The sequence below is a fragment of the Platichthys flesus genome, chromosome 17, assembly GCF_949316205.1.
Source record: "Platichthys flesus chromosome 17, fPlaFle2.1, whole genome shotgun sequence".
Classification (NCBI taxonomy): domain Eukaryota; kingdom Metazoa; phylum Chordata; class Actinopteri; order Pleuronectiformes; family Pleuronectidae; genus Platichthys; species Platichthys flesus.
In genome coordinates this window covers 3012938-3031995 of record NC_084961.1, presented here as the reverse complement: position 1 = coordinate 3031995, position 19058 = coordinate 3012938, and the positions used below count along the sequence as shown (strand labels likewise).

The following is a 19058-nucleotide window of genomic DNA, read 5'->3' as shown; positions in this document are numbered from 1 at the left end:
CAGAAGTCCACTGGCAGCAGAGAAGAAAGCCTCGTTGTGTCTGACTCCTGCTGCTCTGAAGTGTTGGCAGCTCGTTTCTGGGCAAAAGAACTTAAATCATCTCGGTCTGAAAATGTCAAACCAATCCCAGAAGTCTCGGCGGCTGGCAGCTCCAACTGGCAAACCAGCTCTGGTGGAGACGGAGCGAGGAGAAGGATCCAGAGGAGCCGGGCAGATGTCTGGAGCAAACTCAGGGGAGGAGTCGGCCCCCTCCCACTCCCACTCACATGTGTGTGCTCAATGATTCCCATATTGTGATGCATGCTCCACATACCCACACGTATACAATCAGGATTCACACGCACGGTCCAGTCGTTGGGTTAAAAAAACCTCTTTGGGTCTCAGTTAGAGCCTGAATAATTCATACTAATACCCCCCCCAGAGCTGAGGTGATCTGAGGTCAGCAGAGGAATGTTTTGAATCCGCAGTCCTCCACCACGATGCAGAGGCTGGGAGTGGCACTGTCCTCACAGGGCATGCAAAATGCACCAATCTCAAAAAACCACATCCTGCTGAGGCATCAATAAACTGCACCGAGACAGAGGGGAAATCTAAAAATGAAAAATCAAACCTACCGTGTGGTCGACCCGGACAGAGACAGCAGCACAAGTCCATCTCCCCTCAGTGTCTTCACAACTTTTAGAGGAAGCACTGAACTGCCAGGGAGTCAGATCTGACCCCACGACATTGTGTTCGCATCAAAAACCGGAGGGGCGTGTTGAAAGAAAAGCAGGGGAAAAAACAGAAAGAGAGAGAGAGAGAGAGAGAGAGGGAAGCGGAGGCTCGGCCGGGGGGAGAAAGCAGCGCGGAGAGTTTGATTTAATTTGCGAGGCTTTTCCTCTGTGGAAACAGCCTCTCATGCCTGGTGGGTTCTGACGAGCACCACTGGACCACGTCCATGTGCGGCGCTGCAGAAACTCCCAGGGACACACTCACCTCTGAGGGGCAGGATTCAGACAAAGAGAGGAAAACGGGACTTTGTGCCAAACAGCTACCATAACAAAGACTTTCTCTGTGGAGGCCAATGAAAAAGAAATAGGCTGGAGACTGTGCAGCGTCCCCGTGCCGACAGGATATGGATCAGAACGTACGACCACCACACTGTGTCTGATTTACACCCAACACAAGAGGAACAATCAGCTGGAATAATTACACAACTCTATGGTATTATCAGACACGTTAGACACAACAACACAATCTGCACCTTAAATAAATGGTTTATGCTTCTTTTCTGGCTTCTTTAAAACTCTTTCCATGACTTAAATGTCTCAAAACTATAAACTTTCAAACACTTTTGATGAGTTAGAACAAATTGTGATAAAGTCTCTTTGATTTCTTGAGTCATTTATCAAGAGGAACCCGAAGCACTCGCTGGTAGCAGCTTATCAAACAGGACTTTTCACATGTTCTGAATCGTGTCACGGCAGAGTTGAATGTCCTTGGTTGTTTGTAAATTCCTCAGTTTGGCCATGTCCTCATTAGGACCTTGATAAAGATGCTTTATAAATAAGGAGACTATTATTTAAGTACTGCCAAAGAGGACAAGTTCAATTCTTAAGGAAATAACTGTTTTTCAAGATTTCACCGTGATGCTTCGGTTTGTTTCACAACATTTCTCGTGCGGGGGGGGGGGCGAGGGAATGTAGGGGAGCCAGTCAGGATCTTTCCTCCAGCTCACACCCCCCAGGCCCCCCCATGATTTACCAGCAGGGAACTTGATCCCTAACCCAGCCCGGGCAGCATGGGTGGGATCTGACACAAGGTCATTAGCAGAAAAGTTACGCACAATAATCTGCTTCACTGCTTTAATCTCTAAATAAACAAGTCTGTGCAGCTGGAGTTAATCAGACAAACTAAAAATATAAAAACAATTTAGAGCCTCCAACACATCAGGAACACAGAGCTCTGTCCTGGACCGTTATCTGACGCTCAGCCAGCGAGACACACCCAAACCTTCTCATCCTCCTCGCCCCCCCACCCGAGAGGAGCCTCAGCCCAAAGCTCTTCTGTGCTGACACCTCATGGTAAGTAGACAGAACTGTTCCCACAACCAGAGCTTCCTACCTTGGCCGTGCTGGATCAGAGCCTCCATGAAGTCTTTGGAATAACTCACGTCCATCGCAGCTCAACTGGGTTTGGTTCTTCTGTGTCTCGTGTTAAATGTCCAACTGAGCTGTAAGGCAGCAGGTTGGTTGCTCTGTGTGCTGCTGAGGCTTTTCCATTCAAACAGAAGTGTGGTCTTTGTGCTCACTGCAGGCTGGGCTGAAGCACTGGAGGGCAGATGAAAGGTGGCACCGGGCTCTGGTCTGGACGGCTCGGAGCTTCGCCCTCGTGGAGGCACGGGCAGGAAAAGCTGAGTGTGGCTTAATTGGACTCACATTTCCTGGCCGCTGCTTAGTCACATCTCAGCCCCGAAGACGGAAAAGTTCTCAGTCAGGATGAGAATTAAGGTTCAAACCTGACAGTTTAATATGAGGACAGACTCACGGAGCTTCACCGAGCTGACGTCTCATATTATAAATGTGCTGCATGTTCTTCAAAGTAAGACTAAAAAGCAGAATGTGCATTTAAACAACGTATATTTTATCCAGCAGATGGCAGAATTATCTCCATCTCCCATTTAAATGCAAATATAAATATATATGTATTTGCCGTGTACTATATTTCAAATGATCGATATATTGAGTTTCCACTAAAGACAATGCACAGACATTAAGGGAAAAACACAGTCTAAATCCAGGGAGGCCACAAGTACGACAAACATGTGCAACAATAGTTTCTTCACTGGAAGAGCCGCACAATGCTAAAGGGAATGATTGATTCCATTTGGGTAGGCAGCGGTATTTTAGATATTCCTCTAATGATTATTCATTAGAGGTAAAAGTCTATGAAAATGTCTATGTATGGATCAAAAAATATAAAATATGCAGTAAAAAAAAGCTAAATTCAACAAAGACCTCATGACCGTACTTATATATATATGGCTTCACTGAAATGTAATGCAAAATAATTCACAACATATTTTGCTACACTACAGAAAACAGAGCCAGCTGTAAATGACCTGATGGATTCCAGAGGCTGCACATTGAACAGATCTCTGTATCTGGACTGAGATGAAGCAGATCATCCAAACAGACATGATCTGGCCAAACCCACCACGTGTTCATAACGTGTGTAACATAATGATCTGTATGTTAAACTACACAATGTGTTAGAAACTGTTAAAGTCACGAGTGGGATGCCTGAGTGCTGGTGTATATTTTGTTTGGCGACTGGGAGAGAACCAACTTCCAACATCTCCTACCAGCCAACTCAGCACTCCTTCAATGGAAAAGCCATCGAGTCATTTCTTTCCTCTCAGAGAAGACAACTGTTTCTGTGTTCGAGGTCTCTGTTGCTCAACCTCCACTGCAACCGAGCGACACTGGAAAGCTAGAGGAGTCTGGGATGGCCACGCCCGTCGGGGGGGTGAAACTACAACCAGGAGATCTGAAACCCTTTAACTTTAATATCAGGATTAAATCTCACATGTGTTTCTCAAATGTGGGAAACATCTGGTGTCACTCGTCTGTTTCCATCTGACACGGCTGCAGTAATTCATCCCACATCACAATCCTCCAAACTAAAATCACCTCTGGCCTGTTTACTTGTCGCTCCCTTTGTCAACAGGATGACTATGTGAAGCAGATTCCTTCCCTGGTGGGAGAAGTATTTTATAAGAGATAGGAGGAGGAGGAGGAGGATGAGGAGGAGGATGAGGAGGAGGTGGAGGAGCAGCACCCAGAGGAGGCCGGAGGTTGGGTAACGACTCCTGCGTGTCTGGGTTAAAGGGGATTCAAGTAAATAATTTGTAGTTTCATTTGTTCTTTCGACTGCATCATATCCTTGTGTACGAATACAGTAAGATCATAGTCTGTATATAAAGATGGACGACATGCTAGGTGGAGCCAAACGTCTTGATCGCCACCTGCTGGCTGGCTAACATATAGCTCCTAAACCCCGCCTCCTTTCAGGCTCCAAGCAGCAGAAGATGGTGCCGTTCGTATTCAAGGTATTTTAGCTCAATTTCTGGGTAGTCAGGATGTCCATCTTGTTTTTATCAGGTTATAAATAGGATGTATTTGAAAGTGGTTTAACCTTCTCTCTTTCTGTGATTGACAGCCTGTCGGATCGCCCCACCCTCCTGCGGCCCGGCAATGTGGGAACAATCCCCGGTAAAATCATTTCTGCACCGGGCGAGGCTCGGTGGCAGATCTCACCAGCACAACAATGAGCTGCCAGTTCCCTGGTATGTTCACGACCTGTCATGATAGCAGTGGAAATGATCGACTGCAGCGGTAAGAGAAGATTATCTGGGAGACGGAATCACAAATCATCAACATGGCTGAACTCCTGCCTGTGTAGCAATAACGTCTTGATGTATGACTCCAGATGAAATCACATGTGGGAGAACAGAACTTCTCCCGCAACAAAATAATCCAGTGTTCTTCTTCTTTTTATATATATTCATGTGAAACCTTGACGTCTGTGTTGCGCTGGTTCACTGGCTGCAGAGAAGTTATCAGCATGTGTTCCCCATTACCTGTCCTGTGGCTCCTCATCAAACCAGGAGCAGCCGCAGCAACAGACGAGTGTTAGGTGCCATCACCAAAACACAACGAGATATGAAACAACATGAACCTGCAGAGAAACGTTTCTACAACGAGTCCTGAGCCTCGAATCACCCTTAGTTATTCGGAGCAGCTCCCCTGTGACCGTGAGTCTCCATGAATCACAGCCTGCTTCCTCAGCCTTTGCCCGGATATAAACAAAATAAGTTGTGTGTATGTGTGTTAGTGTGTGTGTGTGTCCCTCTGTGAGACGCGATGAAAGCTCATCTCCACGGTGGAGGTGACAGAGGGCGAGAGAATGTGCACAACCCAAGGTGATGGTGGCTGCTGTTAAACAAACCCATTCAACTCCGCTGGCAGATGAAGTGTTCCCTGAATTCCAGGACCTACTTTTATAGACAGTAATTCAAGCTAAATGGTCGTCTTCCAAACTGTTAAACGTAACTCTGCGGGGGGGGGGGGGGGGGGGTATTGCTTCAACAACACAAACACACACATGGTGATAAACTCTCACACGCAAACATCCAAAATGTGGCTCTATACACAACTGAAGCTAGGATTTAATGCAGCTCTGGCTCTTGGGTGGGAACTCCTCTGTGTGCATGGACACATGCATTTTACTGAATGCCATATTTTCTTTTTCAGCACAATTACGCAAGAACTACTGAATGGAATCCATGAAACTTCGGCCAGGAGAGAAGACATTCTATTTTAGCATAGATCTGCAAAGAGGATTATTTTGTCCCTTTCTTTAACCGAGCCACACAGGGCCGAGGACAGTATACTAATGAGATGTTTTTACTTTGGGCTTTAGGGAGATTTGTCACTAACTCAATATTGAAAGTATTAAAGATGGACCTTATGTAGCAAAGCAGCACAAAGGGACAAAGGTTCCAGTTGCACAAACCACTCAGGCAAAAAAATGTTCAATATAAATTCCCTGAGCTGTCCTGAGCTGACACTCTAATGGATCCTCCTCCCCCCCGAGGCTGCTCACCATGATTCGGCAAAACTAAATATAAAAGCTGTTATATGAGAAAAGCAGCCTCAGCCTCAACAGAACAAGAGTTCTAAAACGCTGCTCGGTGAAAATGCAACAGAACCTATTTCTGTCCCGAAAGGTTCCGGGATCTAAAATGGCCGCTGTGTGACTTCACTTTGCCACTTTGCTATTTGCCGGTTTTGCCAAATCAGATCTGACGGGCATCATCACGTGATTAAGAGGAACCGCGCCTTGGCAACAGAAGAGGAAGAGGAAGATGATGGTGACTGTTTGAGAGTGACTCATCAGAAAAGCAGCGGCAGGGTGGGGCCGGCCCGGAATGCCTTGTAACCATAGTCACATGACACACCATAGAAATATGAGTATTAATATCAGAGGATCGGATCATTGCTCCTGGCAACACACTCAACACAGCAACGCTTCCAGGAAGTGAGAGTCAGTGTGCGGTTCATCACCACACAAACACAACTGACCTCCAAAACTCCAAAAAAAAAATGATATCACAATGATTAAATCATTTTTCATATTTATGGTGAAGAACCGACGTGACCCGGACTGAGCTTCAGAGCCTCTCAGACAGTTAACACATGATGAAGACTGTGGAACCGGCAGGATGAAGAGAGCTCAGGCGGGTTTTTAACATTTTCATCTTCAGTCTCTAAAACCTGAACCCATCACTGAGCGTGAGAACCACAACCTGCACAGTTAAAGAGATAAATCCCAAAGAATCTGCTGCTGATCTGTATGAAAACAAACCACTTCTGCATTCACCTTGTTTTGTGATTTCTTGGCAAAGGAAGGATTGTTGACAACATACTGAACATTCCAGTCCAGAGCAGATAAAGGGGAATATGCTGCGGGACTGGTGTGAGGAATTTATATGAATGTTTTGGTTTTAATACGCTTAAATCCTCACCCCAAAAAACTCTGTATCACATTGAATTCACGGCTAAAACTTTATTAAATCTTTACTCTCCCATAATAAATACAAAACAAATCAAATCAGCTGTATCTTATCCTGATCTATTTAAGCCTGGACTATTCCAATGCACTTTTTACACAAAACAAATCTTTACTGGCTGATATCTCAGAGGTGTCCAGCTTTGTGCCATCAGGACCCCGAGGCCCTGCAGCTCTGTGTGTTTAAACCTGTGTTGAGGTTAAAAGACGTCTTAAACATCCTCTTATAAATAATAATACATCTATTTTGTAAAGCCCTTTGAAACCTTTTAGATAAGTGCTATAGAAATAAGGTTTTACGATCATTATTTTTATAATTGTTATACTTATCTGTAAACTACAATCTTATGATGCAGATATTATAGAGATTATGTCTAAAGATACACTTAAGTCTTGCAATAAAAAGTAATTTGTGCTTTTAAATCCAATCCAGAGATATTAGTGGGATTTCAAGGTTTGACTCTGATCCAAATCTTTACTCCATCATATCATTATCCTCCCGCCCCTTGAGGAAAAAGAGGAAGAGTGAATGAACCGTTCTTTTCTCCGGCTCTTTCAGAACAGCTTCCAGCGGCCCCGATGTCTGACAGCAGATCACATAATCACACCGGAGTGACTTCTCCTGAGGCCACAGGGCTTCAGTGAGCCAGCTCCTCTGTGGGGGAGTCAGTGACGGCTCATTAAAGTTCCCTAACTGTCAGACCTAACTCCCTGTCCTCACAGTCACTCACTATCTACCAGCTGATGGAGAAACTTAGTCCCTGTGAGGTCGTTTCTCCGTCGTGGTGCGACAACAGAGTGTTCCTCTGCCAGAGAACAACAGTTAGAGGCACTTTGGCAAAGGCCTGGATGAAAGCCGGGTTCAGGAAAGACCCCGGGGCCACTTTGTCAGAGTGATGGACGTCGGAGGCCGTGAGCAGAGTCCTGTAAATCACTTTGCCCTCCTCGTCAACCCGACGCTGACAGTGTGAAAGAGCTTTCAAATAAACCCTGTGACGACCGATCGTGAATCTCATCCGGCTTCTTCCACATCACACTCTTTAAACACCAGGAGAGAAAAATGCACGAGGGCAACGACAAAGTGTCCCGAGCAGTTTGTGTCTTTTTTCCCACACGGCGTCTCGCTGGCTGTCGTTGGCTGCTCTGTTTGCGGCGAGGCCCCTGCAGCTTTTATAACTTCATATAACTTCAGGCCGAGGAAACTCTGGAAACGGCAGAAGGGGCGAGCGAGGGCTTAGAACCTTACAATTACTGACAAGACTAAATGTCACTGGGAGGGTTTAAAAACAAGTATAAGAGGATGAGCTGAGTATAGTTCTGCTGCTGGATAATAACCACTGGTTAGATTGGAAATACATGGAATACAATGTAAAGACAGAGCTACAGATGAGGAAGTTCTTCGGTTAATTTAGAAACTCTGAAAAGATGTTTTTATCATCATGTGTGTTCTTACACTTAACAATAATTTCTTCCTACGTTTTGAGCCCTGCGTGCTGACAAACACCTCATCACTGAAACGCAGTGCATCATGGGATAGGTTAGGAAGGACCCTTTGAACTGGGACGGTCTCATCAAGCCACTAGGACACAATCAGTTTCCAAATGCAGCCTCGGAAGGATTTCTGCTCAAGTCCTCCAGGGGTTAACAAGCAGCGGAGAAGCAGAAGCCCAGACAAGGCCTCGAGCTCTAGATCAAATCCCTTTGATCAGGACGACAAACATCCCACAGCCGCTGATGCCTCAGACAACAGCATCCCAGTATCACCAGTTGTTATCATTAGTGTGTCAGATAAGAGGCGGCATTCATTTCAATTCAGCTCAAACAAAAAGCCGACGGGTAACAAGTAGTGGTGTGAGTCATCAGAATGGATTGGGATCAAACAAGGACATGACTGTGGAGGAAAACCACTGGAACCACTGGATTCACTGGAACCACTTGACTCAACAGTAAAACAAAGAGAGGAAGAGGAGCAGACGGCCGCTCTGTTCAGACCCGGTTTTAAAATACAGAACGTCTCCTGTGACCACATGTGATCGGATCTCACTCATGTACGTCATTTGTGTTCATGAAGACAGAACGAGGATGATTGTGTTGTGAACAAAATATCTATGACTACTAATTTGTATTTGAATCATTATGTTTGTCTCAGTCTTGATATTGTGGCCGTGAAGAAAATGAATTTGACTAATTTGTGAAACTGCAGCAGGTCAGTGGTCCGTCACATGAAGCCCAGCACACGTGTGAGTTCCCACCACCTCTGAACGTGTGGTCGGATCTCAGATCTGATCTGAACGGGGTCTGATCCCTCAGGGGAAGCTCACCCTCTCTTGTGGCCCCTGACGGCCTTGGCTGCACCTCATCGACTCAAACCCACAAACAGAACTGACGTCACCAGCAGCCACTTACCTGGAAGGAAAGAGCACAAGAGAAAAGAAATACCAGTTAGTGAAGAAGTAGTTTGTTCCAAAAACATTTCAAAAACATTTCAAAAACAGGCTTTATAATTTAATTGGCAGTTAAAATGGAAAGAATCACATTTAAAAGGTTGGAGCGATTTTAATACACAAACAAGAACAGCAGCTATTGTTAATGGATTGAACAGAACAGGAGTCATTTGAGAAAATTCCTCTTATTGTTTTTATTTTGTCGACCACAGGACCTTTTAAAGAATTTAATAAAGTGGAAAAAAAACTCAGTTTAATGGTAACAACTGTAGAAAGAACTTTTCTGCTCAGTCGATCTCATCTTGACTAAATTCTGCTCATTTCTAACACTTCACTACCAGTGCCACCTACTGGTCACTTGAGGGAGAGCTCCAAATGAAACTGGTTTTAATCTTTCGAGTGATTTAAGATTCCCCTGATTCCTCCTGACCAAACCAACGTGTGATCACATCTCAGCAGGACGACGATTACAGAGGATGTGTCGAATTAGGGAGACGCTCGCCCTCCTGAACTACAGGAAACATGAGGTTAATGACATCAGGTAATCACATCAGTCCGGAGGCGGCTCAGCGAGGGACTCATCCAGCAGCCTGAGTGACAGCCTCCCTGACAGGATTACACCGACTGACAAACACACACCTGAAGCCAAACAGACGTTCTCAGACTGAACTCTTCATCACATTAAAAACTCCTCATCACACATCGATCAGGAGGGACTGTGGTGATTATCAGCTCATCATCTTTGGTTCTGTAGATATATTTCCTGCCAGCTGCTGCACATACGTCTGTTCACTCTCACTTTGTTGTGTTGTTGGTCTTAATTAACTCCTGGGTGCTTATAAGTGGCTCTTAAGCTGCTAAATGCTACTTGCTAACGTGATCCTGCAGGACGTGAGGACATGAGGACATGAGGACAAGAGGACATGAGGACATGAGGACATGAGGACATGAGGACATGAGGACAAGAGGACATGAGGACATGAGGACATGAGGACATGAGGACATGAGGCCGTCTGCTGGGGCTGAAAACAACACTGATAACACAAGTGAACCAAAACATTCAAATTCCACCAAAACAATGACTTACACACACTCATTTCACACAAGCAGCCACGTGATCCAGAGATAAAGTAGAAATAAAGACTTTAACTGTATCACAGACACGTTTCTGTCTCTGCATGGGGTTGAACCCACTTTGACTGGTCCCATCTGGAGGGAGTGGGAGGAAGCAGGTGAGGAATGTGAAGCTCAGTCATCGACCCACTCCTGCAGCTCAAATAGCAGCTGAAGCATCTGAGAGCTACTGGATATGTTCTGCTGCTGCTGCTGCTGAGACTGGGAGAGCGACACATGAGCCGTTCATCTCCCAGCATGAAATATAGACACAGGATGTGTGCATCAGACACACACACACACATAGACACACACACACAGACAGACAGACACACACACCAGATGAATGACGACACTTGATACTTTACTGAAGAGAAAAACAAGCCACAAACATGTCGATGGTTTACACATGTCTAACTGATCACTTATAATGTGAATATGTTTTGCAGTGTCTTTACATTAAAAGTAAAATATTCTTCAAAATAAAGTTGAAGCTGCTTTGCTTCTCTGCAAAACAAAAAGCCTCCGAGGTGTCAAGTGCAGTGACCTCTGACCTCAGCTGCTTCAGAACTCAGCTGAAAAGGTCACGACACTTTTCCTCTCACCAGCACACAACCTTCAGACAGCCGCCAGTGTTTTGAGGAAAACAGTCTGATGAGGGCTAAACAGAAAAACCCTTGAGCGGAGGGGGGGGGGGGGGAGGACTCCAAACACACAATAAATAACAGATTTACTCAAAGGCTGAAGGTTAACGGGTGTTCGACTTGGTATCATGTTGTTCTGGTGTTTGTGTAACTTTTTTTTGTTTACGATGGAGACCTGAGTTCATCAGCAGCAGAAGAAGTGTCAGTGAAACCGAATCGTAGGAAACTAAATCTGAATCTGACCGGCAACAGTGAAGTGCAAGTTTTACCATCTGATTGTTGAGTGTAATGTCGCACGTGGCGATGAAATATTCATATCCGGGTCCAAAATAAAACAATCCACCATCTCAGTTCCACAATAACAGCAAGAGACACATCACTGTGGAATCTTGAAAACACCAGAGCTTGGACCCATCACACTAAATTACACATTCTCAGATATTAGTCTCCTTAATTTGCACAAGTTCTTTCATCAACATCCAAGAAGTATTCTCTGAGAAATCCTGATCTCACTATGTTAAAGAAACCGAAGTGTAAATGGTTCTTTCTTGGCCCATGTTCCATCCTTCCACCAAGTTTTGAAGAAATAGGTTGAGTATTTTTTGCATAATCCTGCTGACAAGCAAGAAAACAAACAAACAAACAGGGGAGCAAACAGAACCAGAAGCAGAGTTCCATCATCCTCTGCCAGTGAAAATACTTCTGATCCAAATGTTCCGCAGCCAAATGCAGCTTCTTGGAGGTTTTCCCAATTCTTCCTAAAAGCGTTTTCAGAAAAGTGCACCGGCCTGAAAGGAGCTCAGTGTATGTGGGTCAGGTCCCTGAGCAGGAACATGAAGTTCACGTCAGTCAGCGACATGTCACAGATCAACGGAGGCTTCACATGTCCCAACACGTACAGGAGGAGGCTCCCCTGCTCCAGAGCTGATTCTGCACCGGGTGCCTGAACATAGCTGACGAGTGGGACAATGGGATCAGTGGTGTCCAGGGTGACGACGGGCTTACAAATGAACTGAGGCCCGATCTATTAAGTAACTCCATTGGGAGCGCTCAGTGAAGCGAGGGAGCTTTTGTCTCCGCAGCCCAGAGGAAAACATTCTCAGCCTCTCCGAGTGGCCAGGACTCCTTCAGATCCAGGATCAGTTAGACGCTGCTCCGACCTGTGACCACATTATGTCCCGGCCAGAATCCTCCAGACAAATCAAAGGAGCTTCTTTGAAAAAGGACTCTGAGTCAGTTTCATTGCTCTCTGCAGATTTAAAGCTTTCTGTCCATACAGATATCCGTCAGGAAGCTTAAATCCGCTCCTCAGTGCAGTTCAGGTGGAGAACATTGATACAGAGAAGATGAGTGTGAAAGCAGCTCGCTCTCCATCGCCTGAAGACATGAATCTACACCCACCATGCAGACTGGGATACCTGCGGGTGGCACAGTGGAATAAATGAAGATGCCTGTTGGATACAGACTCATTAAGGGAATGCAAGTGCACCCAAATTAGTTTGTCTAACTAAAGTGTTCATGAAAAGCCTAAAGGATGTTTGAATTTGCAAGTGGAGCTCTGAATGAAAGTAACAATTGGATTTATGCTATTTGTCTGTCTGTTTGCAGGTTTATACAAAAACTAGGATGAAGGAAGGAGTTTGGTCTGAAGATGACCTCGTTAACCTATCGAGCAGATCTGGATGACCGAGGGGAATTTGTCACTTTCTTTAACGAGGTAGGACGCTAGTCTCGTTCTGAGTAAAGTTTAGTTACAGCACCAACGTGACAAACTTGCACCATCACTTGTTTGTGAGCTTGTGTTATTCATTAATCTTTTTACAACCTCAGAAATAATACCTTTTATCCTAAAATTAAAGGATAAGGCTTTTTCCAGGTAAAGAAATTAAGCATTTGTGCAATAAATGTCATTATATAGTAAAAAAAAAAGGGACGGATCAGTGAAAACTGATTATAAAGCCAGTAAAGAGGATTGTGAATCAAATAGTTTTTGATATTCTGAACAGAAACAGCCCTGAGATTTGAAACTGCAGGAGAAGAGTCGTTGCGTTTCTGTGACGCTGAAGCAAAGTGGAGAGATTCCTTTAAGTGAAGACGAGGGGGGGGGGGGGGACAAACTTTGCTGATGTAAACATTAATGTAAGCAAACATGAAACCACGGTGCAACCGCACAAACTACACAGACCACACAGGGACCTGTTTTCATGTCACACACATGGACTCAGGCTTTCTGCAGCAGCAGTCCCATCCCATCCCTGACTGAAGGGCAGGGCAGCACTTGGCTGCATCACCGCGATGCAGCAGCCGCTCGCATCCACCGGCGCAGACGCATTTAACCTTGCCGCATGCAGCAGCAGCCTCCCCCCCTGCACCTCATAAAAACAGAGCATCTCAGCACATCCCTCACCCCCGACCCCTGGATTGACCCGTGTCCCCCTCCGGACGCAAAGGGAAACAAAAGCTTTTCATCCCTCTTATCCACAGAAACATGCAGCGAGCGAGGATTACAATTCCTCAAGAGCCCCGAAGCCTTCACAGCGGAACTTTCTCTCCCTGCCTGCATCGATACGATGAGGAAGTCCTCGCCAGGGAGGCATTGTGGGAAAACAAGGGCGGTCCTGAAAAGCAGATGATGATGATGCTGTTGACAAGAGCGTGAGGAGGCAGAATCAGAGAAAAGAGGAGAGGAGTACCTTTGAGAGAGCTGATCTCATGCTGGATAGACCTCCCAGGATCCATGCTCACAGTCTGCTCTCCTGCCTCAGGCTCCGGTCGAGTCAGAGCTCTGCAAGGTCAGTTCAGCTCAGCACCACAACGCTGGAGGATGCAAACCTCTCTCTCTCTCTCTCTCTCTCTCTCTCTCTCTATCAGCAGCCTCTGTCTATCCCTCCCTCTCTCCTTGCTCTGCCACAGGAGTTGGCAGCTCAGTGTTTTTGTTCACTCCCTCTCTCTCTCTCTCCCTCTCTCTCTCTCCCTCTCCCTCTCTTTCTTTCCTTTGCTCGCTCGCACACACAATCCGTCAGCAGAGGAAGTAAAAGGAAAGAAAAACCCACCTCCCTCCCCTTCCACCTCCGTCCCCTCCCTGATGTCGACCCGTCCCATCCTCGTGGTGATTCACAGGGAGGCGCCCGGACCCGTAACAGTCACGCTCCACCGTCACATCACAACACAACACTGGATTCAAGCAGGCGACACCGGGAGTGTGATGTCGCACACGACTGATCTAAATAAAGGTTTAAATGCTCTGATGGTGGGGGTCAAAGAAAAAACTCCATCAGGACAAGAGTGACTCAGCATTATGTCCTAAACTGCTCCATTACTGCCGCTGCACAAGAGGAACCTCCATTTTCATACGGAGGAGCTGCAGACAAACCTGCTCCCTGGAAAACCGAGCATCAAAAGAAAATATGATTTGAATATTATTTTTCTTTTAGTAACATATTTGACAGTATGATGAGAATGAAGAGAATGATGCAGACACACACACACACACACACACTTGTCTGTCACAGTCAGACTGTGAATCAGCAGTCTGTGTCGGTGTCACTTTAAAACATCCATAACGTTTTTACCGACCTCTGCAGGCAGCTGAACCTGGGATATCAAACGTTTGAATGTTCAGACTCTCACATTGTGTTTGGTGTTGGGACAGATCCACAGTGATAATCATGTTTATTTATATTTACCCAAAACCTCAGTCTTTCTTTAACCATAACCACCGTACTGTGGTTATGGTTCTCCCTCAGAAGGGACAATGGAGTCTGCTGTGAACAACCAGCAGTCCTTTTCAGAAACACTGTGCTTCACTCTTTAAATATGCTGCAGCTCAGATGAATATTTAAACATCATTTCTAAGAGACGCTGCATATAAGATATTAAGACAAGAGCCCGATCCATTTACTTCTAAGTGATTATTGTAAATAAAACAAGTCTCATAAAAGGGTTTATGCTGTTAGAGCCTGGACAGTTTTATTAGATTAGATCACAGTCAAGGTTGTCCTGACTATGACTCAGCAGTTTCCTCGAGCCTCCAGTGGCTGTCTGATGCTTCTCTGCTTTGTCGTGGTCGGAAGTCAGCAGAAAAGACAAAGCTAGTTTTGCTTAGTACGAGAAAAGTGACGGGAGAAGTGAATCCATCGATAACACTTTGAGCAGAAATGGAACTTTTCCAACCAGAATGGGTCAAATTTGTATTTTGTCTGCTCCGATTTCCATCTAATTTAGAAAATTACAAAATAATTACGGTTGTTTAAAGCGTTGTCGACATAATGATTATTGTGCACACATTGTTTTATCTCGTCTGAGATTTCTGCATCGCTGCAAAGAAGCAGAGTTTGTAAATGGTTATTTTCATATGATTTAAAACGACACGTTGTTTTACGATTTTTAATATTTCTAACATCTTCATTGTGTTACAGTTTCTTTCTGCTCTGCTCGTTGAAGCTGGCGCGAAGTGACAAGAGTCTGGGAAAGATTAAGAGAAAAGCTGGATCAGCTTCAGGTGAAATCCACGACTCACTAACACACAATACAAGAAGCGTGTCTGAATCTCCACAGCACAGATCATCCACCTCACAATGCACTGAGTCAGTGAAGCCATTGTTTTGCTAATAGGCTTTTGCTTGTCTGATTATGACTCATGTCAACCTCACGTCGGATGTTACAACCTGGAATTTAAAACCTGAATCTGAAATAGTTAAATGCAAAAGCTTAAAACCTGCAATAGATTAAGACGTATACATGTCTACACAATGAGACTAAGGTCAGAATACACTGAAACAGGTATAATATCAAGTGTCCAATGGTTAAAAGAACCTATTACAGTTCAATCCTGTTTAATACGTTCTCTGTGCTACAGGTCTGAAACGCTCCACTGATCCAAAGGGCATATTTTTGACAGCTGCTTTTTATAACGTGATACTAACGGCTGAAATATTTCATGTTGCCTTCAAACCCGGCACAGGCGCTTAATCACGATAACAGAATTTAGAATTGTTCCGAGACAAAACAAGCTCCCTTTGTGACGCAAATCAGAAAAACACGAGAAATAAATTACGCTAAACAACTGAGGTTAAATACGAACAGGGAAATTACTCAGGGATGAGCAGATCGTGTAAAAATCAAAAGGGGAAACGTCAGCTCTCCTGTGTCTCCTCACACAGAGACGTTGAATTCAACACCTCCGACCTTCAACTCGCTCACACACCGATCCTCCGTCTGGTTCCTGTGGCTGAGCTGCGGAATAATCAGGTCAAGAGAGAGAAAACAGAAGCGGAGAACATAAGGAACGGCATCTTAATGTCGCGGGGGGGCAGGAAGTGATTCAGGACGGCTGTAACGACCCTTCTCTGCCAATCAATATGAAATCAATGGATTCTTGTAGGAATCAGATCCAGTTGCAGCCACAGCAGCTGTGAGGAGGTAAACATGGAGGACGAGTAAAGGGGGGATGGGCGAAGAATTAAAACTTGACACAGAAAAACTAAATTTGTGACATTGGATCAAAGTCCATTAAATTAGTCAATTATTCTCTTTTTTTAGGCTGAGAAGCGTCTTTATGTAACGCAGCCATTCATCATTCAAGACAACGTCCAGTTTCTCCTTAATCGCTTTCTTTTCATCTTAATTTAATATTTCCCGTTGTTCTGTCTCAAAGAGGAGACGTGCTTCCTCTCGGACGCTGATCAAATCCTTTCCCCTCAGATCGACTGGTTCTAAATCCAATAATGGACTGTGAGTTCAGAGCATTTCATCTGTGGGCAGTAAACATCACTGAACGCTGCTTCAGCAATAAACAAATGTTGGTAACGTCTGTAATTCTCAGATTGCAGGTTGTAAATGAGACTTTCTCACATCTGATAATCGGACATGTGTCACTAGTGATGAATCTGTGTGTTTGAGCTGTGGATCAATAACATCACATTATCCCACAGGCCTGGAACTCGCAGCCTCATTAAAGCTGGTGTTGGTGATCCTGGAAAAAGCCAGAAGGCGACAACCGATAAACCCCGGCCCCTCCCATCAGGCCTCTCTTGTCAAAGCTACAACCTGCATAACATAACAAACGTGCGCTGACTGAGAACTGTACGAAGCCGACTTCTCCGCCATCATGAAGGCTGAAGAAGATTTGAAACTACAGGGAACCGTAAACTTCTCAGGAAAATGTTACAAATCAAGTGAGAAATATTCGCCCTCTGGTGGTCACGCAAAAGAATAAAGGCTACAGGCCCCTTTTGATTGGCTTCACATTCCAGACCTGGAGATACGTCCATGTTTTATTCAAATGCTGCAAACCCTCACTTCACAAACGTAAACAACTGTATTATAAACTAAAAAAATTGGCCCCTCCCCCTCTCAGGTTATCACTTTATGAAAGGTCTGTTTATTAAACTCGGCTCGTGAGGATCCAGCCGCCTCATTAGCACTCAGCAGTAGAGAGAGGAGAAATTAATCCTGTGGTGACGACAGGAGATCAACACGTCACTTTAATAAAGATATCACAGAGTGTAAGAAGACATAACAACAGCACATGGACAGCTCTGTTATAAATGTATCTTTAATTAGTTTAAAATACAAAAAACAACCTTTCAGTGTTTCTGATTTCATGGTAGAAAAGAAGACACATGAACCTCAGTCCTCTTGTGGAAATCAGTCTCTGTGCAAAAACCAGCTCTTACATAACACCTGAAGAATTCCCGGCTCGCCCTGATACACAAGTGAGAAATATACGAGTTACACTGCAAGAAATGATTCATGTTTCAGTCTCACTGTTACACAACCAGGGAAGCTGCTAAATTTAATTTAACGTTCAGAGGTTTTCACACAGGAATCGACTCCAGAAATACACACGTTCCTCCCAAAGCCACAGGAGTTTCAGAAATGTAGAAAATTAGTTTTTTTGCAAAATATCATTGCGTGGCATCGGGAGCCACCTGACTCCCCCTCCTCCCGCCCCCCCACGAGCTGATGTTTCTGTTTCCCCGCAGCTGCTCGGAGCAACAGTGTCAACACCCGGTCTGAGACGCAGCCAACATCTCATGTCCCTCTTAATCGAAGGTGGAGGACCTGATACACCCCCGCTCCACCCCTCTCTGGGATGTGCCTCGTCCCACCGGTGGAGCGCAGACATTCAGAAGTTGGACTGGGACCAGGCCCGAGGCTGATGGGGAGGGGGGGGGGGGCTCTCACACACCGTCACATAGCCCCTGGAGGAGGGGGATAGCGGTAAGGACCATCCCCTGCTATCTATATTCATTAAAGTGATATCAAACTCCATGTGCAGTTGTTCGAGCTCATCTGCACACAAACAACAAACCTCAGCTGTTCGGAGATAAAAATAACCTGTTACCAAATCACCCTGTTGGAGAATCATCAGAAAACTGAGCCTCTCAGCTTCAAGCAGCCGGCTCTCAGTAGTTTATCAGCTGCAAAACAGAAGTAACCATATTTGGACGAGCGAGGGGTGGAGCCACTGCACGACACTGCACGCCCACTTACACCTGCCACCTGCTCCCATTGGTTGGTAGTCGCTGCCAATCACATGGAAACCACGCCCCCAGTGCTTATACGGTTCTTTATCGTCTATTTGACTCACAATGGGAAATGAGGATTTGTAACTTGAGATTGAAGCTCTGGTTGTTATGTATACTTGCATAGTACTTATTACACAGATAATAAAATAGTGTTTTATTTGTGTATTAGTATTTTGTGATTCCTCTCAACACATTGTGGGACAAAAAATGGAATTCATATTTACAATCCTGATCATAAATACCAAATGGTAAGGGGAAAATGTCACTTCTCGAACCCTCCTGAAAACCAGACTGTGCCCACCGGCTCACCGCTGACATCCCTGGCATATAGCGTGGCTCACTGCAGCGTGCCAGGACCCGGGTGGTAGCCCTGTTGGTCCACACGCCAGCACCAGAGACAGGCCGGGGTCTCAGGTCGGGCCCGGGGGCGCCAACACGGACCGGAGGTGGGGATTTGTCGATAATCCACAGGCATGGACATATAGAACTGTCTGCAGCTCGTTGATAGGTCGACAAAGTCAGGTGGGATCAAGGGACAGTTTGTATTGGACTGAATCCTGGAGACTGAACTCTCTGCAGGTGACATCATCCTCACAAACACATCATTCATAGAGTCACTGCAGTCAGTCAATATCCTGCTGGACAAGCTGTGAACTCTGTGATCTCTGGACACTGTGGGAAAGTTAACACTCACATCAGGATGTGAAACCAAC

General features: G+C 45.3%; 1 protein-coding gene across 4 annotated transcripts in view; it reads right to left on the bottom strand.

Moving 5' to 3' along the window:
- pleca (plectin a) overlaps window positions 1-19058 on the bottom strand; it is a 68908-nt gene that overhangs the window by 44085 nt on the left and 5765 nt on the right. For 2 of the 4 annotated variants that reach the window (XM_062409690.1, XM_062409692.1), the window contains exon 1: window positions 615-729. The exons of the other annotated variants lie outside the window; for them this stretch is intronic. In XM_062409690.1, the coding sequence (XP_062265674.1) occupies window positions 615-654 (40 nt within the window). In that variant the 5' untranslated portion in view covers window positions 655-729. Of the gene's footprint in view, window positions 1-614; window positions 730-19058 lie in introns of those variants that run through there. 4 annotated transcript variants of the gene reach the window in all.